General features: G+C 47.8%; 1 protein-coding gene across 3 annotated transcripts; it reads left to right on the top strand.

The window, feature by feature from the left end:
* The first annotated feature begins 529 nt into the window (after positions 1-529).
* On the top strand, positions 530-22,878 carry MAB21L3 (mab-21 like 3). 3 transcript variants are annotated; one of them, XM_077842722.1, is made up of 7 exons: positions 531-1,310; positions 1,855-2,100; positions 10,877-11,017; positions 13,835-14,126; positions 16,680-16,864; positions 17,317-17,511; positions 22,134-22,878. In XM_077842722.1, the coding sequence occupies exons 2-7, from the start codon at positions 2,053-2,055 to the stop codon at positions 22,479-22,481; spliced, it is 1,209 nt and encodes a 402-aa protein (XP_077698848.1). In that variant the 5' UTR covers positions 531-1,310; positions 1,855-2,052; the 3' UTR covers positions 22,482-22,878. The 3 variants fall into 3 exon arrangements, with proteins under 3 accessions (XP_077698849.1, XP_077698848.1, XP_077698847.1); XM_077842721.1 differs by having other exon boundaries at positions 531-2,100; XM_077842723.1 differs by lacking the exon at positions 10,877-11,017 and having other exon boundaries at positions 530-2,100.
* The last annotated feature ends 1,524 nt before the right edge of the window (positions 22,879-24,402 follow it).

The following is a 24,402-nucleotide window of genomic DNA, read 5'->3' as shown; positions in this document are numbered from 1 at the left end:
GTTGCTCAATAAATATTTGCTAATCCAAAAGCCACTTAGCCAGAGATCTCTATCTACAAAGAAGGGTCCTCTTTGCCAATCTGTCAGAGGGTCTGCACTGTTGAACTGCCCTATATATTGGAAGCTTTGCCATGGAAAACTCTATCAGAGAGTAAGGAACAGGTTGTGCTTATATAACCCCTTGTTTGCCAGGTATGACGTCCAGGTAAAATGAGGCTGGAACACAGACTTCTTCCTTCTCCCAGGCTCTACAGTTGGCCTACTGGTTGTTCTCCTGGTTCACATCTGGGAAGCATCACTGAGCCCTAGTGAGAGAAATGCAGTTTCAACATTCTGATTTGTGGCCACGCTGGAGCAAGTAGGGCAGCCACAGGTAGAGAACGATGCAAATTTGTGCATCTGGTTGATAGGCATCTGGGGAAAAATTAGAACCGTAAGAGAGGCCCACCAGAGGACAGGGGATCCCAAGTTAATGATTGTAATGAAGCAGAAGTAAAGACAAAAACAAGAGCTCATGGGAGAAACCAGGAGGACTTTGATGAAGCCGAAAAGAAGGTGGAGAGGAAATCCTGAGTTGTCGGAAATTCAGAGAGGCAGCCTCATGTTCTGTTTGTGAAAAACTGACGAGTGGTTAGGTCAAGAGAAGATTCTGAAATGTTTGGGAGCATCTGATATCAAATGAAGGAAACTCTGAATTACAAAGAGAAGAAAATGGAAAGTCAAGGCAGTTTTGTGGAAGGGTAGCTTTACAATATTTACATAGAATATTTCAATATACGACAATATTGCACAAAAGGGACCTATAGAAGCTGGCGTGAACGCTGGGATTAATGAGGTGGGTGGAGCAGGGAGCTCTGGTGTGGCTCAGATGAGGCTTTTAGTCCGGGCAGAGCGGGGAGATATGCAAATACTGTGGTTACAGAGAGCTGAGTGGCCCGGGGAACCAACACCGTTGCTGAGCTCTCAGAGGTGGGTTTGGAAAGGCATTTACTCAGAGCATTGCCCAGAAGTGAGCTGGGCTCCCAGAAGCGCTGTAATTTCTTTAGATCATCTGATAGCAGTCTCTGATGTTTACCAGCGTCAGGGAGATCAGGCCATTGTGAATTTTTTTTTTTTTTTTTTTCTGTAATAAAACTAGCCCCAGCCAGCCAGACTGGGAATTTACTGCCTGAGCTGTTTTCCAACATGGTTTTGCTGGCAAAACCAGACAAGAGTGTTTCCTTGACTCTCAAGGGGCCTGTTTACACTGACTTTATTTTTACTGCCAGCTTTCAAGCAGGAAGAGGTAAATTATGTTTAAAGTTCAGCAGGTGAGGAGAAGGGTCCCTGGTCCTGCCCTTTCTGGATATGCCTGTGTGTGTGTGCATGTGTGTGTGTGTGTGTGTGTGCGCGCTTTTCCACATGCAAATTATTGTGCCCTGATTTGGTTGATGAGACCTGGACCTGCTTGTTTTCAGGCAGAATGACGGGTGCCTGACTGGTTGTTTGGCAGTTCCCTATTTGTTTATGGTAAAGAAGGTAAATCAATCTGCGGGATTTTCTGGATTGGAGGGCAAGGAATATTTACTGTCAACAGGATAAGAACAAGGAGATATAAGATACTGGGCTCCAGGATGCATCTAGCATTAAGACAAGAGCTTAAAAAGGTGGAGAAGAAGCCAACTACAGAGCGTTTCTATCTCAAATGGAGCTTTTAAATATTTGAATGGGAAATACAACTTGGAATATTGCCCTTCGGTCAAAGCACCCGACAATAGAGCTTAATCGAGTCCTATTAGGTTGGACTCCAATTCAGTTTCAATTCCATCAACTCTCCTTTTTAAATTCCTTTTTTAAAAAAAAATTTCCTGAAAGATGACAGTTGGATGCTCCCGATTTGGAAATGAGAGCTGGAGGGAAGAATTGGAAAGACCAGTCTCTGGTCCATGTATACATCCTCAAAGAAATTTAGCGCCGAGACTAACGTTCTTGGGAAACCAACCTGCAAGTACTGTCCTCCACTGACGGACAAACCAAGACGTTGCTGCTCCACTGGGGACTGACCAAGAAGTCATGAAATCCCCAACTGCAGGAGACTTGGAAGAATGCCTCCTGAATAAGGTAAGGACAAGTACTGCTCTCCCACGTTCCCACCTGGCTCCCTCCCACTCCACCAGCCTGGATTCAGAAGGGATGTCAGGCTGCTTCCAAAGATACATGAAATGCTCCTCAGGAACCCAAGACCATCACTCATAAGAGTATTTAGGGACTTATCTTATTTTCGTCTTCTCTCTAAGGTTCTAAGTGCCAGAGGCACGTTGGGTATAGAAAGTTAAACGGGAACAGAAAGTTAGAATGTGGGTTGGAACTCTGGCTCTGCCCCTGATACTGGGTATTGTCACGAACAAGGCACTTAACCTGCCAGAGCTTCAGCTTTCTTCTCTGTAAAATGGGTGATAATAGGGCCTTAGAAAAAGAGTAAATGGGATTAAGAATGCCTTTCAGAAACTCTAAAACTGCTCGATTTAAAAATAGATATCATATTTATCACATCAATTAACAGTTAACTGAATTTCTTCTGTAGAGAGGCAGAGACTCTTGGAACGTTACAACTTGAAGGCCCCTTAAATATGATCTCACTTAATTAAGGCTTTCCATTTACTGATGAAGCTATTAAGGCCCAGAGCCACCTGTAAAACTAAAAACTAAGGTTAGGGATTTGTCTAAGTTTTAGGGACACGCCTTCCCAAGTAAACAAAGTAGAGTTCATTATCACAGTGATAAATAAAGTTGATTTCTTAAGCAAACCACTTAGATAAATAGGGGACACTTACAATAATAAAAATTATAGCCAACAAAGTGACGTCCCGTATTTTCCCTTTTGGGGGCTATTCTAAAGGAATAAAGGGAGGCTGCCAGGCATTTTCCCCATGGACTTGTGTTTTCTGAAAGAAAAAAGTCCACGTTTTTCAGTCTGGCATCCAAGTAATACTTTATCTTTCCATGATGTTTCCCTGCATCTCCAATAGCAGAGATTCTTAACAGTGCTCTACACATTGAACCAGCCTGTGCACAGGTTTTCTTTGGCCTGCAGAATATTTTTAAATTGCTTCAAATTTGTTACAAACATTTCAAAATAGTGGGATCTTGCATAGAAATCTAGAGTTTCATCTTCTGGAAAAAGGGAAACATCAGAATACCTGACAGCCACAGGTCCCAGTTTCTTGCCTGGCAACTGTGGGCTGGGGCTGTTTGTTCAACAGAGAGTGTGCTCACGGGTTCTCTGGGAGCCACAGCACTCCTGGGTTTGACATCCACCCCCTTCCACTCTCCCTCTCATGTGTGTCCCCGCTCTGTCCCTGTATGTGGTAAGGCTGCCAATCCTGACTCACAAGTTCTAGGCCCTGAGGAGGTCTAAGTCCCAAGCTCCCCTTCTCTCCTCTACCAGGGGAGACAGCCTCTCTCCTCTCCATTTCCCTGGCTCATATTCATCCTTCAAACTCAGCTCAGAGCTTACTTTATCAAGAAAGATTTTCCTGACACCCTAGCACAGAATGTTTTGGCTTCCCTATGAACTCCCATCATAACTATTACTAAAATATTTATTTGGCAATCACTCGTATATTGACTCTTGACACCTTTCCTATTATTATCTCAAGTGACAATTTAAATATTGTTTTATTCTTTCTAAGTTTTTGGAGGGGATAATAATGTCTTGGATGTCATCATTGCCCTTGATATTCACACAGTATCTTTGTACATGTATGGTCAGAATATCTTTAGGATTCATTGAAGATAATACAAGAATAGTGAAAAAGGTGCTGGCAGGTTGAGGCCCGGGCAATATCTCATTTAATCTGTCAGCAACCATGCACCACGTGCACAGTCTCTCCATTTTTACAGAGGAGGAAATGGGCTCTTGTAGATTAAATAACTTGTCCAGAGTCACACAGCTGGATAGTGAAAGTGCTGAGGTGTCAGTAAGAAAATTCTGTTTTACTCCAAAGCCATATTTGCTCTACTAAACCCTCTGTATCTCCACAAACACACTGAGCACATGCTTTGTGCAAAACACTGTGCCCAACACACAAATCTGGGATGTGGCCTGCTAACTGAGAGGAAAAATGTAGTTTAGGGTATCTTTAAGGATGGCCCTATCCCGCCTGCAGATTTTGCACATAACTGAGGGCAAAAGGAGGATGTTCCTTGTGCAGACAGAATGCTTACTATAACACATGGCCAACCACAAGGGCTACAACAGAGATTCCCACATGGTGCTAGGGGAGAGCAGAGGAGTGTTAGCTCTCATGCAGGAGGCGTTGCACAGCTAGAGGAGTGGAGACCAAGCTCCAGAGGGCACAGGGGGTTTGAACAGGTGGATGAGTATGGAAGAGGCTTTCCAGGCTGAGGGAACCCCATTCAAGCAGTGTGGGTTCATGCCCTGCAGCCTTGTCCCTGGGGAGGCAGAGCCGTGCAGTGGTTATGAACATGGGCTGCCAGGCATGGGCAGTGCCCAACACAGATCCCCATTGCGGGACTTACTGACTCTGGAGAGACCCAGAGCAAAGTACTTACACATTGTGAACTTGTGTTTCCTCCTGTGAAAAATGGGGATAATCATAGCACCCACCCTTCAGGATTGTTGGACAGCTCAAGGGAGCTAGCTCTCAGGAAGTGTCCCTCCTGTCTCAGCTCCATAGTACAACTGTCGCTGTGGTTTCTGCGGAGTCATGCACAGTCTGCAGGGCCCTAGCATCTGGCTCAGGAAAGAATGGGTCTGAGAAGATGGAGATTGAAGGCTTCCTATCTCACCTGTATGTAGCACCTACATCTCCATCCTTTTAAGATCATTAACCCTGGAAGACAGAGATGGTGCTGGTCCTGTTTTTTTTTTTTTTTTTTTTTTTTAACTTGATTGAATTTCATGCAATTCCAGAATTAAATATCTGACTTCCTGATGTCTGGCAGGAAGTTCTCGGCTTTCCATCCCCAGGGACACTCATGGTGGGTGACAGTCTCACAGGGCACATGCTTATGATGTGGCCAGACCTGTGTGACATTCCTGACATATTCCTTAGCACCGCCCCTCTACCTGTCTGGAGAAAGCAGGTCGGAATGCAAGTGAATCAGAATGGTGTTATTATAGGCAATAACCTTGAATTCTCACTCATTTACATTTGAAACAGTAAATTGTTCTGAACTTGAGCTATTAATAGTAGCAAAGAGGGTGGGGCAACAGCTGCTGGCTGCTGTGGCTGGGGAGGAGGAAAGTGGCCTGGGGCGGGGCTGTGTACGTGTGTATGGGCAGGTGCACTTGCCCCAGAGAGAAGGAGGCCCGCAGAAAATGCATGGCACCCTTCGTGGGGGCCTCTGATGACTCTGTTTGCAGAAACCCTGCTGCATTAGAGTACCTGAATCTGCACGCCAGGAAGTGTAGCATGACTTTCCGGGGTCAGTGCGACCCAAGGGAGAATGAGAGGACGGAACTACACATCCAGCATCATGTGTCCGACTAACTTCATCTGATGCATTTCTGCTCATGCTTTGTCCCATCCACAAATGCAGCCTTTTTTTTTTTTTTTAAGATTTTATTTATTTATTCATGAGAGATACACAGAGAGAGGCAGAGACATAGGCAGAGGGAGAAGCAAGTTCCCTGCGGGGAGCCCGATGAGGGACTCGATCCCAAGATCATGACCTGAGCCAAAGGCAGACTCAACCATTGAGCCACCCAGATGTCCCCACAAATGAAGCCTTTTTTTTTTTTTTTAAATGAAGCCTTTTAAAAAGAAATGCACTCTTATGTTCACTGACCTAATCTGCAGCAGAGGGGGCATGTGAAACTCAGGCGGGCACTGAGGTCATGTTTGGACTGAATGTGCCTTGATTCCTTCTTCTTAAAGGACCCTGTTTCCCCCTTACATGTGTTTCAAAGCTACACTACAAAATGGGTCTGGTGTTGGGGTTGCCTCAAGGCTGCCGCTGGGTTCTTCCTGAGGTTGGATTGGCATGAAAGTTCTTCTGGGCTCCTGCCTGCCACGAGTCTCTGCGTGTGGTGGCACCTCCTTCTTTCCCCAACACCACTCCCCATAAAGCTGCCTCAGGCCCCATTCCCTGCTTTTCCACACCCTGAAATGGAATCTTTTTGCCCTACCTCTGCTAGGCTGTGGTCAGGAGGAGTGGAGGGAAGCCACCTGGGGTTTCTGGGTTGTGATTGACACCAAGGGCGTGACAAGTGGTCTGTGGGTCAGAGCCTGGGAAACCTTGAGCCTGAGTCCCTTCTGGGGCTGCTGAAGAGCACATACTCCACAAAGTGTGTAGAGGTAAGAACTGACTCCAGGTGGCGCCTGGGGGGGCTCAGGTCATGATCCCTGGGTCCTGGGATGAAGCCCTGCATCAGGCTCCCTGCTCTGTGGGGGCCTGCTTCTCCCTCTCCCTCTGCCTGCAGCTCCCCCTGCTTGTGCACGCTCTCTCTCTCTCTGCCCCCCTCTCTGTCAAACAAATAAAATCTCAAAAAAAGAAAGAAAAGAAAAGAATTGGCTGCAGGAAGTATAGCCAGAGATATGTGAGGAAGGAGCAGCCCATCACCTGCAGGGAAGAGACTCCCAGTCGACTCCTTCCCAAGTGCTGGCATGGGCAGGGGGGTGTCCAAAGCAGGGCTCTTCCCCACAGCTCTGATTGAGCCCCACAGCCCATCCCCTACTATGTTGGCCTGAACAGAACAGTCAGTGATGCCCAAATAAATGAGACTTTGGATCTGTTATTTCATGAGCCTGGACTTCAATTCAAATAGAGGGCATGGGTAGGTTCAGGAAGAGGATAAAAGTAGGTATTGCTTCTGGAGCATCTACTTAAGGGTCCCGCTCAGTGGGACAGAAAGAGCAGTGAGGGAACCTGGACTTTAGGACTAGTTCTACTGCTGACTACCAGTGTCACATTAGGACAACCACCCATCGCTCTGGCCTCTGGTAAGGTGACACCAGACAAGATGGTTTCTGAGGTCTCTTCAAGCTCTAAGCCCCCGAGTCACAATTGCAGTGGTAGTAATGGATAAAGGAGATCTAAACCAGAATTTATGGCTCGCAGCCCAGAAAAGTATTCCCTTATTCTGATTTTTCACTTTCAGAAATCAAAACAGGTCATAAAGATGCATGGTGAGTGAGGGATTACAGGTGCCTTCTAGGGAGTGTGTGAACTGCCTCGTTCTGCCCAGTAAGAAAATGTCACCATCAAGTGAGGGCCATTTGTAGAAAAGATTCACAGTGGAGACTTTTTTCGATCAGCTACTCATCGTGTGTGTGTCCATGCACGTGCGCACACATTTTCTCTTGAGCTTTTATCAGTTAAAATTTATTTGACAGTGTCAGGGTCCCTGGGTGGTTTGGGCAGTTAAGCATCAACTCTTGGTTTTGGCTCAGGTCCTGAGACCAAGCCCCTTGTCCAACTCCTTGCTGGGTGTAGAGCCTGCTTCAGATTCTCTCTCCCTCTCTCTCTTCCCCTTTGCTGAGTCGATTAGCTTATCGACTCAGCAAAATATATATGCATGTGGAGTTACCACCGTGTTACTGATATTCGAGTTCTATGAACTCAAATCAGTGGAGGAATCGTGGCTGAGCCTTAGCCCTCAACACAGGCTAAGAAATTAGCTATTTGAGAATATTATTTTCTGACTGCAGAGGTCTCTCCAGTTAGCCTTACATTACTTTCTCCCACTGTTCCTGGTTAGACCTCTGGCCCTGGAACTTGTCCTGTGTTCCCTAATCTACTAAGTGACTTTATCCATTCTCTTCCCCCAGCTGGGAACCATGGCCCGCCCCATGGAAACCTTCCCCGATTCCCTTATCCTCCTCCAGGTCTTGTGCAGCAAGGCCTAACCTTGGCACCTCCGTTGTTCCCCTTGGACGTTGAGGTATGGAGGACACCTTACAACTGAGCCCATCAATATGCTCCAGCTCCGTGGACCCCCCCACAGCTGAGTCTTGGGACTGTCTGGCAGTCATCCCACACATGCCTGAACAGCCTCTCTTCCTTAGAGATGTGATTTCCAAAGTCTGTCGCCCCGGAGTCCCCCATGTTTTTCTCTCCTCCTCACTCCTAGTACAATGTCTTGTCTCCTACTCTGCAAAGAAAACAGTCCTCAGACAAGAAATCTCTCTGATTCCTGCACTCTGACTCTTTTATCTGTGTTTGCTCCTGTCCTTTTTTCCTTCTGATGCACCAAGGTGAATTGCTCAACAGGTTCCTGGATTTGCACGACTCCCTGGTGAGGAAACCCTTACTCAGTGGTTTTGCTCTCTGCTGCCTCTTCCTTCCCCACTGGTTCTTTTCTCTCAGCATTTAAACATGTTCAAACCTGTGTGTCATTTTGAAAAAAACCTGTTAGTGTTCCTGTTTTGTTTCTCCCCTTCTCTGGCCAGACTTCCTGGAGGAGTTGCTTACTCTTGCTCACCTCCCACTTACTCTTAACCCACTGCAATCTGGCTTTATGCCTGTCCCTTCCCTGAACACATTGATCTTGTTCTATTTGCCAAACGCTGTGGACATTTTGGGGGCCCTATCTCACTCAGCCACTTACTGTTGATTCTGTTCTTGAAATTTTTCTTCCATCGTTTTTAAGACCTCTTCCTGCTTCTCCCATTCTGCCGTTCTCCTACAAGGCAATCCCTTCCCCAGTAATAAAGGAAACCATTACAATCCTCCCTCTTGTGCTCCTCATACTAGATATCAGCCATTTGCTCTTTCTAGAATGACCTTCACATCCTTCCCTTTCTAGCTAACTCCTACTAATCTTTCAAGCTATAACTCCCCTACACTATGCTTCTAGGAAGGGCCCCCCTGCCTCCAGACTAGATGAAATTTCCCTTTTCTGTGTACCCATAGCATCCTGTACATACCTATACCCAGAACTAGATTGCCGTGACTTTAATTTCCAGTTTATTTGTCTTGCTCTGTCCTGTCAGCTGTAAACCTCTTGACAACATGTACACACAGAACCTGGCATAAATTGTTCAACAAAATTGATCGAATGGAGTTGAACCAGAACACAAAGAAGTCCTACCCTGCAGGAGACCCTTCATCATGGGCTGCTAAATGTATTCTCCTTTATTTCTGACAGAGCAAATAGTTTTCTCCGTCTGTGACCACCTTTTCTCTTCCATTTGGACACTCTGAAAGATGCAGAATCTTGCTAGTTTACAAATGCTCAAGAATGATGTCCTGGATCCCTTCTCCCATGATGAATATAGTGGGTGGACGTATGGAGAGTAGTGGGTGGCTGCTGGAGGCAAGAAGATGGTGTTAAAAGCCTATATAGACATGATCATCATATCTAAGGTCACATAAGATGCATGGATTTTGAAAGACTATTTCATGTATATCATGTATTTCCCATGAGATTGTAATCCCTTAAGATCAGGGCCCTTGTCTTGTGTTTCTTGTTACTCCTAGGCATCTGGAAGGTATTTGTTTTTCAAAAATGGGGATAGGTACCTTTAAAATATGTCTCAGGCTTATTAGGCCAGACTAGGCCACCTGCCCTGTTGTATACCCAGAGGCACCCTGCACTTCCCTATTATGGCCCTCATGCTTATATTCAGTACTTACACTTGTCTTCCCTACTCCAGTAAGCCGTGGCTATGTCTGTGTTATTCATTGCTGTGTCCCAGCATGTCACAGAGTACCTGGCACACAGAGGTGCTACATAAATGTGTATTAATGAATTCACTTGATATATGACACACCTTACTCCTGTGACAAACAGCATGTGTGCATATGCACATTTGTGTCCTACGTCCATCTATGGTTGTTGGTGGACAACCTTTCCAACCATGGTAGAAGGTATGAAGTCTCAGGTGACTAGAATAGCTGATGAGTTAGTTTAGAAAAACAGCTGGAATTCTCTTTGACTTGGAATTTTTTTCTTGACTTATGTATGGGTGCCTTAAACCACTTGAGAATACATAGAAACAGCCATTATACAAAACTCAGGAGGATATAAAGGTTCACAGTGGCCACTGCATTTAGATATATCAGATATTGCTTCCCATCAGTTCCTGGCCAGACTTAGCAGCCTTTCCAAGGGGGGAGCACTTGTCTTGGCAGGAGTCTGCAGGTGCCACCTCAGCAACAGAACGGAGGCCCTCCATTTCAGAAAACACAGACTCTTCCCATTTCTTCTTCACTTGTATCTTTCTAACTCTCCTGAGCTTACTAAAGTTCCTACGTGTCCCCCACGAACACCTCTTTTCCCTAAACCTTGAGTAGCTGTAAAGGTATATAATGTTGGTGCTCAACTTTCTGGCAGTAATTCTGTTTCTCGGGAACTTGCAATGTGGAACCTGAAGGAACATAAGTGCGCGCCTTTCCTTGTGGGTCTAGTAGCAAAGAAAGGGTGAAGAGAGCCATCCTTTATGGACAAAAAAGCACAAAAACCACCTGTGACATGATTCCACATGTCAAACTGCTTAATCGTCATGGGATTTATCATATCTGATGTTAGGTTATACAAACACATACGCGTGTGTGCATGCATACGTATATGTGTTTATGCACGTACGTGTACACACACACACACACACACACACACACGTTTCCTGTCTATATGAGGACAAGTCTATCTTGTTTTGCTTTTTTCATGTTCACCATGTGCTCCAGCACTCACCATATTTCGGTACTAGATAAATGCTAGATGAATGTTTCTATATCCGAGGAGGACACCAAGCCACCAGCAAGTGCCATCACACCTTGGTGCATGTCCCCTGGGCTTCTTGGGAGGGCAGGCTCATCTGAACGGACTCCTGTGGTTGTCCACCACCGGGCCTGTCTGGTGATGTCCTTGTGCCAGATCCTGGGCCCTGCACCTGGGAGTGACCACCTATGCTGATCCCCTCACACCCAGGTGGGCTTGAGGCGCCAGCGGATCTCCCAGATTGTGGAGGAAGTGCAGAGGGTTGTCCACCATCTGACCACAGAAATCAGCCACCAAGACATTCGATTCCAGGCCGTGCCTTATTCTGACACATACAATGGGAACATTAAGGTAAGCAGGTCTCACTCGTTCTGTAAGCGCCACCCAGGGAGCCAGGGAGTGTGGGAGGGCAGGTCTCGGTGTGCCACAGGCAACACACCACCCAGAGTACCAATAATCCTTCATGTCCCGTAGGTCCTCTGAGTATTTACCACCTACACACTTGCTCTCTAGGTGCTGTGTCATGTGAGCCTCCACGTTCCTACTTTACGGATGATAGAATGGAGGCTTCGAGAAGTCAGATAACCCGAGCATGTCCCATTTGGCACTACAGCCAGAACTCAGCCCAGGGCTTCTGATTCTAAGCGTGTTGTGCCGTATTAACCAAAGTTTAGTCAAGCACACATTCATTTAGGCAGCACCTGCTTAGTAGACTGGGGGCTGGGGAGAGGGAACTGGAGGCATTAGTGAGAAGATTGCTGAAAGCGAGAGTCTATGGGTTGCAGGTGGGGGAAGGAAGAAGTGGAAGAGGCCCTTAGAAACTGCAGGGGCAGCTTCGCAACCCCTGTCGTTGCTGCAGACAGGACTCTAAGCCACCAGGCCAAGCATGACAGCCAGCTTTCCTGCAGCCCTGCTGTGTGGGCCATGCTGTTCTTGCAGAAATGGCCTCCCTCACGCCTGCAAACAACCTTGTGGAGCAGACTTGACTCGTTGCCTCTCAGAGCTGAGGGAAGTAGGACTCTGGGTCATTCTAAGTTCCCATGCTCCTCTATCTCACTTTTTCTTCTGGCACACGAGAACCCCTTTCACTTGTATTAAATATATATTCATGCCCTATCTCTCACACATGATTACAAGCCCCTTGACTGCAAATATCATGCTTATTGAGCGCTCCATTGCTAGCACCCAGTGCATGGTGTGTGGCCCATGTAGACATTCAACTTCAGTGAATGAATGAATGAATGAATGAGTAAAAGAAATAGTCCCTGAACTGAAGACCCTTGCTGGTCTAGAACATTCCAAGGTCGTTGGGCATAAGGACCACCCACAAGATTCTGGGACCTGTGGATTTGGGGACAGAGCACAGATTTTGGGAAATTCACCCAGGGTGAAAATTCTAAAACTTAGATTGAATCCTGACATATGACAATATCGTTTGCCCACTTCTATCATTCTTCCAAACTGCATTAGACCAATAGAGACCAGTGACTAGGAGCAGAAACATAACATCACTTTTTTTAAAAAAGGATTTTTATTTATTTGAAAGATTGAGCAGAGTGAGAGAGAAAGAGCATGAGCAGGGATAAGGACAGAGGCAGAGGGAGAAGCAGACTCCCCACTGAGCAGGGAGCCGGAGGACATAGGGCTCCATCCCAGGACTCTGGGATCATGACTTGATCATGACCCGAAGGCAGATGCTTAAACGACTGAGCCACCCAGTGGCCCCACAACACCACTTTTCCTAGAATTATATCTGAGGAAATTTCCTTCTGTGGCCTCACTTAGAATTCATAGGTTAAAATATATCTCACATTTATATACATCACGTCCTGCATATTAAATTTTGAAAATAATTGGAGTGGGGCATATAAAAATTGTTTTTATCTTGGACCAAATTCACCAAGTATCAATTAAGCATCATTTATGTGACTATTAACATAACAGTCATACACTCAAATTTACAATTAAGTGAGTTCAAATAATGTATTGATTTTGAGTGCTAATGTTTAAATTTGTTCCCTTTTTTTAATCCCACCACCTTTCTGTTGGCACCAGAAGTCATGTGGATCCATTATCTAAAGCATCACACTGCTGTTCTCTGACAGTGAGGCAGAGTTTGGTGTTGACCCGTGAACTGGCCCTGAGCAAAAGTTAACCAAATACCATGGTCAGAACTTTCCATGAAAAGGAGGTGGCTCTTCCAGGGTATAGCTCACTGATGGGAAAAAGTGCAGTATGGTGTGGGCTGCCGTGTGATGTGGCCAAAGGTCAAGCCCCCCTGGGGCTGGCACATTGCTGTCCAATTTGTTCTATCCTTTGGACTGTTGGCCTGACCACTTTCAGCCTGGCCTCTACTTAACCTGTAGAAATGGAGTAGGGAGATGCTGATTGTGTGCTTTATTCCATTAAATTCAGAATCGTCTCAAAGGTTTATGTGGTCTCAGCAACTGCTTTTCGTTTCACCTGTGATTTTATAAGGACTGATCATCAATACTGGCCATGAGTCATCAGATCAGGCAAAAGAAAGGGAGATATTTTGCAGAATCCTTTCATCTCCCCCCATCCCTTCCCTTACCCAATCCAGATCACTCCTCCTTGACTAAGAGCCAGCCCAGCATCGGAAACAGCCACTGAAGAAGCCATCAGAGGGCTTAAGCCCACATTCGTGCTCTACCACTTACTGGCTGTGTGTCCCCAGGAGATCTCAGAGCCCCTCTGAGCCTTAGGTTCCTCATCTGGGAAATGTTAACAAAGCCCGCCTCACCATGTAGCTGGGAAGACCACCTAGTCTAATGCATGAGAATTGCAGTGCTTTGTATGTGTTGAGCTCCCTGTATACTATTTCCTTTCCCTGCTTTCTCTTCTCCCCCTAGACGTTAGGTGCCCTCTAGAGTCTCAGGTCAGGTTCACTCTTTCCCTTGCAGATTCCTTACACAAAGGACTCAGTGAATTTACTCATCTGCCTGAAGCATGACAGTGGTTAGTGGCAGAACAAAGATGGAATCCTCCTGCAACAGGCAGGCAGGTGCAGCTCTCTGTCCATCTCGGCGCATTGCTGAGGGTTGAGTAGTTCACTGAGCTCCCTGGTTCAACTGGTTGGCTCCCTGAGGATTTCTGTTACCTCCCGAGTCCATGAACTCACACTCCTCTCTACTTTCTTGATGCCAGGTGTTGGCCCCCAGCCAGTTCCTCGTCACTGTCCCAGTGAAGGGCCTGGCTGGGTACAGGGAGGCCAGGGAGCAGCGCTGGCGGTACTACACCCTGCAGGGCACCAGGCTTTCCTGCCCCTTGCAGGACCCGGAGGGCCTGCAGCAGTGGCTGGAGGTGGAGCAGTTTATGAAGAGCCTGTGGCAGTGGCACAAGGCAGATGTGAACATAGAGGGGGATATCGTGCCTGCCAAGGTCCTCCAGGTGTTCCGGAAGCTGGTAGAAAATGCAATTGGAACCTGTCATCTCTCAGGTGAGCTGATCAAGAAAAGTACAAGGACAATTTCTGGCATTCCCCTTTTGCTTTAAAAAACCTCTGCATAGGTGTCACCCCGAAGCTCATGCCCCTAAATTAAGATAATCCCCATGTGCTCCTTACATCTGTTCACTCCTCACAATATGAGTTAGCTCTTTTTTCTGCTTTGACACTGAAGAATAGGATCCATATAACATCCACTTGGATTTCCGTGGATTATTGCCCCAGCAGAGAAATGATGGGCTTTCGGTTATGCACCAGTTCCCAGATGTTAATTTAAAAACTTGGCTACATGTTTTAAAAAGCAAATTATTCACAAACTACAGATCTTTGGTATTAGCACATTCCTACAACACCCTCCAACTGACTGCAGTACCCTGGTGTATTGAGATGCCGCATTTGGAAACCACTGATTTGTGCCAAAACACAAGATTGAGAAGCCATAAAGAACCGATAAGTTTGATAATCCCAAAATCTTAAACCGTATACCAACATGTGGCATATGTGCACAGGCGGGCACACACACATTTTGTTCACACAGAATAAAAATGTGTATTTCATGCTGGGTAAAAAGTTGCAAATTTTCTTAATTATAAAAGAGTAGTTGTAAACCAGTAAGAGTAGGAGCCAGCCAATAGAAATAATGACCAGAAAAATGACTCACAGAAAAAGAATATAAACACGTAGTAGTAAAAAAGTGGGGAAAAAAATTCCATCTAACATATATTTCAAGCAATGTGCATTAAAACAACTAATAGATTGACAGAGATGAAAAAATGTGATCATGCTCAGTGTAGGGGTGAGTGTGGTACAAAAGGCCTTTTCAAGCATTGTTTTTGGAAGTATAAATTGGTGCCTACTTTTTAAAGGGCAGTCAGTCTGTTTTTATTTTTATAAAGTGCTTCAGTTGACAATTCACCAATTCCAGGTCTAGAAATATATTCCTACAGATTAGAAAGAAATATGCATAATGGTGTCCACTGCCATAGGGGCTGTGTGAAAGAAAGTAAGTAGACATAATATCAAAAACAAAGGGAAGTTGACAAAATAAATTGTACTACCTCTACCTCTACACAGAGTTGTAAAAAAATCCCTGCGCTGGATAATGAAGGGAAAAACCAGAGCACCGACCAAGAGGCAATCCCACGTGTGTAGAAAGAAAAGGATTTGAAAATGTACTTTTACTTGTCTGGACTGAGCTGTTCTGAAAGGTCCCATAATGGAATTAGCCCATGTTTAATGCGTTTTTTACCACATTAAGGATGCTTTCGTGGAAAATGTCATGCGCATAGCAACCCTGGAGAGTCAGAGTTATTTTTCTACCTGTTTTACGGATGAGAACACTGAGGTTGAGAGAGAGGAGCTATCATGCATGACCGAGGTTGAGGTCATGCATCGAGTGAGCTGAGCCAGGGCAGAAGCAGGGTGTGGGGGGCAGGCTGGTTCCAGCATGTGCTGACCTCTTCACTTCGAAACACTGGTAATAGTGAAAGTGCAAATGAGGGCTTGCAAACGGGCCAGGTTGATGAGATGCTTTCAGTAAACAATGCCAGGGTGCCAGACGTCGTCATGTTCCTGTCTGGGCAGCTCTGATGAGCTGCAGACAGTAAGCTCTTCATCGCACCCCAGCCAAGGAGAGGAATGTTTTCCTTTTGAATAGCTTAACGTGATTAATGAGCAAGCTTCCATTTTCTTCTCTGAGCAAACAAGAGAAAAAGAACAGATCCTGATTCAAGACAGCTCATCCTTTTTATCTGTAATGAAGGCAAACAAACAAAACTACTGCGTATCTTTTGAAAGAAGGGGGAACAGATTAGCAACGAATTCTAGTACAGGAACTGGAAGATGCTCCCAGATGCATTTATCTTCTCTCCCTCTCTTTGCCAGGTTGGAAGAGGCAGCGGGGCTTCTTTCCACTCATTCGAGCCTTTCAGCCAGTGGCTATGACACACTTTGAAGAATTCTATAATTGCAAGGGCTTGGGATGACAAATACACCTGAGGCTAGGCTAGCTTAATGGATAGTGGAAACAATGCCATCAGAGAGCCTGGGCGGCAGGGGAGGGACGGGTTAAGCCGAGCTCCACTAGAGGCCGGTGAATGAAGTCAGGGGACGGAGGCTGACAAGGTCAGGACATCTGAGCAGAATGGAGGGGGCACAGAAGAATGGCTGGATTTCATTTTTACTAGCAAATACTCCATCTTTTCTTTGTCTTCTCTGCCTCTTCCATTGAGCCTTCTGAAAAGAATCTATTACTTTAAAAGAAAAGGTGCCATAAAAGCCTCGGGGGTGGGAGAGAAAGGGAAAAGCAACCGGCACCAACAATGAGGTTTTCTAGCAACATTTCTACCAATATTTACTCAGCTAATTGTCTAGTTTTGCCATAAACCCCCCACCTTTGGGGTGTTTCCGGCCTGTGAAAGTTGCCCCATCACCTGCAAGGAGCTGCTCACACCTGTGGCTCCCGGATTCCTCCTTAGGACCGTCCTTAGGACGTGGGCGCTGAGCCAGGCTTCCTCTTCTCATCACCTCTTTGTCGCTTCCCACCAGGTAAGGTCAGCATGCTCCCACACCACGCTGCAGCTGCAGTTTGGGTTGCCGTGGAAACGCCCACGTGTCAGGTGGAACTAGAGCTGGTCCCCGCAGTGGAGATCCCCACGGCCTGGTCTGAGAAAGCTCGGTGGCCTCCCTGTCTGAAGCGCTGGCCTTCCCGACAGAGAGTGGAGTGCATCAAGGTATCAGTGGGCCGGGGCCCAGCTCACAGCGTCACTGTCAACCAGCTTTGGAAGGAAAAATAAGGTTTCACCAGATCAGTGGTTCCCCAGGTGTGGTCCTCAGAATCTGCAGTGACCCCTGAGAGCCTGTCAGACATGCAGAGTCCCAGGCCGTGCTCTGGACCCCCCGAGGGAGAGCTGGTGGGCAGGGCCCAGCAATCTGTTTTAACAAGCTCTCCAGGCTCAACTTGGAGAACCAGTGCCCGAGAGAAAGTGGGCACAGTCTTTCCAGTTCACTGTGTGCCAGGAAAGGGGTTTGCCCCGAGCCTCCTTCCACATCCCCACGCGGGAGGTACTGCCTGCCTGGTAGCAGGCTCCCCTCCTGCCGCAGAGCAGCACGTGGCTTCTGAGACGGCTCTACTCTGGCAAGCGTCATCCTTCTCAATGTTCCCCATGTTCTTCTCTTCCCCCAGTCGTTTGGGTTTGCCCTGTTGGCCTGTTCCAATTATCACTGGCAGCTGAGCTTCCTGCAGGCCGAGCAGGTGCTGCTGGAGCAGCTGGACGAGGACGGGGGTTGCCGCAGGAAGTGTCTTCAGGCCCTGAGGCAGGTGAAGGAGGATGTCTGGTGTCCGGGAAAGAGGCCTGTCATCACGTCCCACCATCTGCAGGTGAGCGGATGCGCCCTGGGTATGGGTAAGTGGTCTCTGCGTGCTCTGCAGGGCCTGGTCAGAGCCACTCACAAACGGGTGTGTGTGTGTGTGTGTGTGTGTGTGTGTGTGTGTCCATGCAACAGATTCTAGAGGGGGCCCTAGTGTCCATATTGGCTCTCCCATGAGTCCCCACTAACTGCTGAGATCTAGAACCCCAGGCCATAGGTGTGCCCATGACAGCCCTGCCCAGGCTGAATGGCGTCCTCCTCTTCCCTGTCCTGCTCCCCCTCTTTCCCTTTTGTCGTTTCCTCTTTTTCTTCTCTCTCCGTCCCTCCCCTCCTCTTCTTTCCCTCAACAAACCAACACGAATGCCCGAATGCCCGCTGTGTGCCAGAAACCCTGCTGAGGTTCAGCCCTGGTTATAACGCTGAGAAGCCTGGGGCCTGGGGAAATCTTGCAAATGGCTTGAGCCTCAGGTGAATTCATGTTCCCCCCGGTGTTAGGGCTCCCTGGGTCCCCACTCTAGCTGGGTGCGGCCACTGCTGCTCAGTGGGGGGGCAGGGAGGCCTACCCGGAAGTGGTGATCGTCCCATGAGCACAGCTGCAGACCTGAACTTCCGGGTCCCAAATCCTCAGGCAAAGATTTCCCCTCCCTTGGCAGCACCTGCTCCTCTTGCCCGAAACCCAAGAGTGTACATTCATGCCTGCCTTTACCACTCAGCTGGGGCCTGACACTGGCCCCAGCTCGCGCTGTATGTCCTGCCCCTGGAGGTACAGGTAGGCGAACGCAGGAGCGGTTCCTGATCCCTTGGAGCTTATGGTTTCACAGAGGAGACGGACAGTCAGATGGTCCCCCTGGTGCATATGGAATCACACGGTGTGGGGAGCCCCATGGAGGACGGGAGCGTCGTTCTGTGAGGACCCAGAGCAGCAGAATGTGACCTGGGCTGGGACATCTGGGGAGTCCCCCTGGGGAGGTGGCCTTCCATCACACCCTCAACTCCTCTTCTGCACATAGTGACCTGGACATTCCTGAAACATGCCGTGTGACACACACATGGAGGTTGCGAGGTGGCAGACATAGAGACAGCACAGGCCAAGCCTAGCTAGTGTCTGCCGGAGAGCTTCGCTCCTTCTCCCTGACCTTCTACACAGGTGAGCACAGGGCACCTGTCTGTGCGGTGCCTCCTTTGCAGGCTCCTGCTTGTACCCCTCTCGTTCAGGGGACCATCATCTGCTGGCCCCGTATTACTCTTCCAGTTCCAATGTAAGCTATTTAGGGGCAACCACTACTGAACCCTTAGTATCTCTCCCAGTGCCGTGTATATAGTAGTTACTCAATAAATATTTGTTGAGCGAACGCTTTCACGTCATATTCAACTTTGTTCCCCCCGGAGGCAGGAGGCTTTGCTTTGCTTTCTTCTCTTTCCTCGTAGCCTGCCCTCCTTGACCTGCCCGAGAATCTGTGAATGTCAATCTGCCTGTACTGGGGCCTTTCTCTAGAGTTTCAATATTCCCGACATGTGCTCACGCACGTTCCCCTAAAAACACCCACCTGTTCTGGACTGAGGGCATGTACTTCCTGAGACTCTAATTCATTCTGAGGGTTTGGCTTTTTGCTTGCGTGCCTTTCTACAGGCTACACTAGGAAAAGTCAGAGTTGAGAAGCAAGTTCCATTCTACCTTGTATTGAACTTAATGATCGTAACCATTGACTTCATTGTCTTGCAATTAAGATGGATGGAAACATATTAAGTGATGTGAATATTTTAGACAAGATTTAATAGGGCCACCACAGGCCTCCCAGCCCTTGACTGCTGTCAAAACTGCGTTACACCCAAGGGTTTACTTTTATTCCGGTAACTTCTCAATCACTGGAGGGCTTTAGGGCAACTCCTTAAATGTACTCTGTTTCTGTTCTCCCTAACTCACCAACAAGGCATAGAATTGTGCATTCTCAAGAGTGGGTATTGTAAAAGGGGGGTTATGTGTTAGGACAGGACAGAGAGAAGTGGTACTAGCTGCCTGTTTTAGCCTTCCATCCTTGGTCCAAGGGCAGGATGCCCTCACATTTAGACACTGGGACGGACATGGCTGGTGACAATGTGGCATTAGATACCCTCCCGGCTGATGTCTGGAGTGTAAGGGATCCTTGCCAAGCCTTCAGTCAGGGGAAAGTGGAAGAGATTGGGTTGCAAAACGGCATCAGGAAGGAGGTACCAGTCATCATCAGTCTGACACAGTCTGATGAGGTTCTCACGTCCTCCCCAAGTGCTCTCCCCCAAAGCAACTTCATGCGAACAAGAGTTCATCCTTCATTGGTTTATTTATTCTTAAAACTCACTCAAAGGCACAGGGGCTTGATTGTAAGAGGCTTAACCGCTTTGGTATGCTTAGGGAGATAAAACAGGAGAAATTAAAACACTTTTTTGTGTCTAGGTTCTCCTGATAGCGTGATATTATCTCCAACTCATTTACTTGGCACGATGTGATCTAAAAACATACTCCGGATCTTGCTGTGAACCTAAAACTGTTATTATTTTCTTCTTCTTCTTCTTCTTCTTCTTCTTCTTCTTCTTCTTCTTTTTTTTAAGATTTTATTTATTTATTCATGAGAGACACACAAAGAGAGAGAGAGAGGCAGAGACACAGGCAGAGACACAGGCAGAGGGAGAAGCAGGCTCCATGCAGGGAGCCCGATGTGGGACTCGATCCCGGGTCTCCAGGATCAGGCCCTGGGCTGAAGGCGGTGCTAAACCACTGAGCCACCCGGGCTGCCCTGTTATTTTCTTCTTCTATAAGAAGACTATATTCTAAAAATGCTCAACATCTAAATCATAACATTAATTCTTTTACTTAGTCAATAAACATTTTTGACTACCTCTTGTGGACCAGCTCCTCAGCTGGGTGCTTAGTGACATGATAGTTATTAAAATAGGTATCGGCCTCTTCTTTCATGGAGTTTACAGCCCAGCGGGGGATTGCACAAATAAATACAGAGGTGACAACTCCTGTGATCACTGGTGTTCTGAGAAGTATATTGTGAAGAAAGTGTGTAATGGTATCATAGGGAAATTTGATCTGATGGATGAGTGTGTCCTGGACAAATTGGGGAAGGAAGTATGTTCCATGCACCAGAAGTCACCCTGTGGTAGAAGAGAGCATGATCCGGGGCCAGCGGGGCTGGAAGGAGAGAGCCAGGGAGGAATGAGGACAAGTCAAGGCTGGAGAGGAACGCAGGGACCAAACCTTATAAACCACACTGTGCAAAGGATTGTGGGTTTTGGTTAACCAGCCAGAAGAAGGCTTTAAGGTATTACAGACAAGAAGAAAGATTTATATTTCAAAAAGATCACATTGGCTGAGGCGTAGGTGGTGACAAGATGGTGACAAGAATGGGGGCGGAAGTCCAGGTGAGGTGGAAGAGGAAGAAGATAGTGGAGATGAACATATGTGTGTCAATTTGAGAACCACTTTGGGGGACTGGCGGGGCTTGATGACGCTGGTGAGGGAGGGGTGACTCCCAGCTCGTGACTTGCATGACTGACTGACCAAGCAGCTGGAGACACTACAGGTTTGTGGGGTGAGGGGCAGGCCGTGAGTTCAGTTGGGACACGTTGGTGGAGATAACTTTCAGATTTCCAAGAGATAGCAGGTGAGGAGGTCAGAGGAGAAGTCTGTCTTGGAGAAAGAAAATTGCGAGGGACTTCTGTGTGTGTGGTGGGGATTCATGCCACTGAGGAAGGAAATAAGTGAGCACAAAAGAAAAAGAGCGAGTGGAGCTGAGCCTCCAAAACCCTAGGATTGAGGCAGGTCAAGGGGATACCATACCAAGGAGTGGCTGCAGTGCCTGGAGAAATCCAGAGAGCACAGTGGCTTGGAAGCCAGTGAAGAAGCGCTCAAGAGGGAGGCTGTGAGTGGGAGAATTCGATGCTGCTGGAAAGTCAGGTGAGCCCAGGGCCAGGTGAGGCCTGTTGGATTTAACCATGTGGAGATTGTTGGACCTTACAGACAGCGGCTTCTGAGGCCTGAAGGCAAAAGAATCCACGTTGCAGTGGACTGAGGTCAGAATCAGGGGAGAGGAAATGACGACAGATAATTTGAGAAGCCTGCACTTGCAGAGAAGTTAGGAGGGACATGGGTCCTGCGTCAGGGGGTAGGGCAGGAGAGCTTAGAACAAGTTCAAGAGCCTGCAAGAAAGAAGGGAGTCAGTCACAGACAGCTCTTGGAAGGAGGGACCCCCACCCCACCCCCGCCGCATGGGCTTCCCCCAGCCAGGTGATGTGGTCAAGCAGAGAAGAGAAGATGCCCGTGTAGGCAAAACTGTCTAGAACTGTCTGGTTTGCTGTCATGAGGGTTTCCATTTTCCCTGTAAAGGAGGAGCCGAGGGATCTGCCCAGGGTGGGGGGGGGTCACAGATTCAAGGAGAGTGGTGGTCCCCAGACATGTCAGTGGCCAGAGAGACAATGAGCAAAGGAGCGCAGGAGACCAGTGGGACAAGGCCGAGAATCACGGCGGAACCTCCCTGCCCTGGGTGACTCCCTCCCTCCTTCCAAGGCCCTGTGAGCTCGGTGATGTGTCTGAAGATCCTCTCCTCTGGTGCCCGGTGCAATGTCTGATGCCACCTCTTCCTTCCACAGACGGTGCTTTTTTGGACTTGCGAGAAATATCCCCACTTGAAGGACTGGCAGGTCTTCGGCAAAGCCTTCCTGCGCCTGGTGAGGAAGCTGCACAAGTGCGTGAGCCAGCACTTCCTGAAGCACTACTTCGTGCGAAAGAGCAATCTTTTCCGGTCTGCCAACTGGGGCGAGCTGGATGCCGTGGCCCAGCAGCTGGCCCTCTTCCTGAAGAACCCCCAGATCAGCCTGCCCTGCGGCCTGGGAGGCTCTTGGACCCTTGCTCCCGGCTCGACCTCATCCTTCCCTGTAGGATCCTGCCCGGGAGAGAAGCAGCATATGGCCCAGGGCACCCTGAGCAGCAGCACTTAAGAGAGGAACACTGTCCCTCAAGATTTCTGGGCCAGGCCTCTCTGGAGCCAAGCAGGTATCTCAGCCCTCACGAGCTACCTCCCTCGGGGACAGCTGTCATCAGGCTTCCCCAAGCCACCAATTTTGAGTTGATGACAGCACTGAACGTATTACCTCCCACCCCCACCCCAGCTCAGGCCCTGATCGTCTGCCGCAGAGGGTGGAGACGGCCCGGAGGCCCGGAGCAGCGGTTCTCCAGCCCTCTGGCCACAGGCTTACCAGTGTTCCGTTTGTAAAATGCAACCGTGAGCATGCCTTTCCCGGAGCAGGGCTGGGAGCCTGTTATTCTTGGTTGGTAGCTGGTGTTTGCCTCCTGGAGCGGCCAACACCACATAATTAATTAAATGATGGCATCTGATGGGTTGCGTCGGTATGCCTGGGTTGACCCTGCGGCCCTCCAGCCCTCCCGGACTGTGGCTCGGGGCTTCTGCTTCTGTCTGCTTCCCTGGTGTTCTCGAAGTAGGGAGAGGGTGGTTTCGATGACCAGTGTGGGTCAAAGATGAAAGGGCATCTCCGTTTGCCAGTGACTCCCCTTTCCTTGTGCTCCGGGGCCAGGTATTCTTGGAATGGACTCCGAACAATGACCTACATGGAATGATCTGGTGTCACTCACCTCTCAATACCTGCCTTTGCTCACTTCACCCCCTCACTCACTCCCTCATAAATATGTGCTAGTTGGGCACCAGGGAATAGAGCCCAGAGCCAAATGGACAAAGGATGCACCCTTTGGGGGGTGGCGCCTAAAGGCGGAGACAGGCGGTGGACAACAGATAAACAGACACGGTTCTTACAGATGGTAGCAAGCGCCCTGAAGGAAAATAAACGGAATATTGCAAGAGAGCCCGAGAGAGTCCCTGGAAGGATGAAATTGCAAACAGCAGAGGGGGAAGGGAAGCGGGGTAAAGGCAGGCTTGGAGGGGCTGCCTGTAAGTCAGATCCTGTAGCCTTGAAAAGCTGGCAAGGAATTTATTTTATTCTAAAGTCAAAGGTGTGACATATGGCCTCTTCCAGAGCAGTAGGGTATTGTAATCTGATTTGCATTTTGTTTGTTTATTTATTTATGACTTGCATTTTAAATGCCCATTCTAGGGGCAGCATAAAGGGGGCCCCAAGCACCCATGCAAGAATCAAGGCACCGAAAGTCAGTAAGGCCCCATTTTGCATTTCACCAAAGTCCACAGGGCCACACATCCCGTGCAGCACAGTGACCAGTAACTCAGTGCTTAGGGTGGTCATCCATTTCTGCTGGCATTTATTTATGTCTCTCAACTTAAAGGAATCCTTTATTCCTTAGAACATTTTCCCCAAATATGTAACATTGAAATTTCTAAAAGCATGAACACTGACTTTTTAAAAGAACACATTTGAAAATGAAATATTTTTACAAAAATACTGTAACCAAATGGTGGGGGGCCCTGCCTGGGCTATCACATAGAAAATCATGGTTTTAAAATGTCAAAAAAAAAAAATCCATTCAAACATAACGATAAGTTTATAATTTTTGAAAACATGAAATGAGCAAACCAATATTAAGTCATCAAAAGTTGCCTTCAAATATTCATATTCTCGGGCCTTTGGAAACATTTTTGAGAAGGTGGCAGATAATCTTTTTTTAATGACGAAAATAGCTGAAGCAAGTACAAATGCCAAGAAGTGAGAATTGACTGGACCATTGATTGGAAATGTGCGCGTGTGAATGGAGAGCAGCAGGACTGACATCTTCCCCAGATTCCAGCAGGTCTTTCCCTGTCTGTGTCTGGGTGTCCCTCTGCTGCACAGCAGAGGGCAGTGGGGGACCGCATGTAGAAAGAGCCTCTTTCCCACCCATACCCCTCAGAGCCCGGTAGGTGTCACCCTCCTCAGCCCATAATTTAAAACTGGC

The sequence above is a fragment of the Canis aureus genome, chromosome 12 (genome assembly GCF_053574225.1).
Source record: "Canis aureus isolate CA01 chromosome 12, VMU_Caureus_v.1.0, whole genome shotgun sequence".
Taxonomy (NCBI): Eukaryota; Metazoa; Chordata; class Mammalia; order Carnivora; family Canidae; genus Canis; species Canis aureus.
This window is presented reverse-complemented; position numbering and strand designations above follow the sequence as displayed.

Bases quoted from the DNA above. Each gene is read 5' to 3' on its own strand.
- MAB21L3 (XM_077842722.1), top strand. From the start codon at position 2,053: ATGAAATCCCCAACTGCAGGAGACTTGGAAGAATGCCTCCTGAATAAG. The intron at 14,127-16,679 runs GTGAGCTGATCA...GCTTCCCACCAG, and splicing joins TGGAACCTGTCATCTCTCAG to GTAAGGTCAGCATGCTCCCA. The intron at 16,865-17,316 runs GTATCAGTGGGC...CTCTTCCCCCAG, and splicing joins AGAGAGTGGAGTGCATCAAG to TCGTTTGGGTTTGCCCTGTT.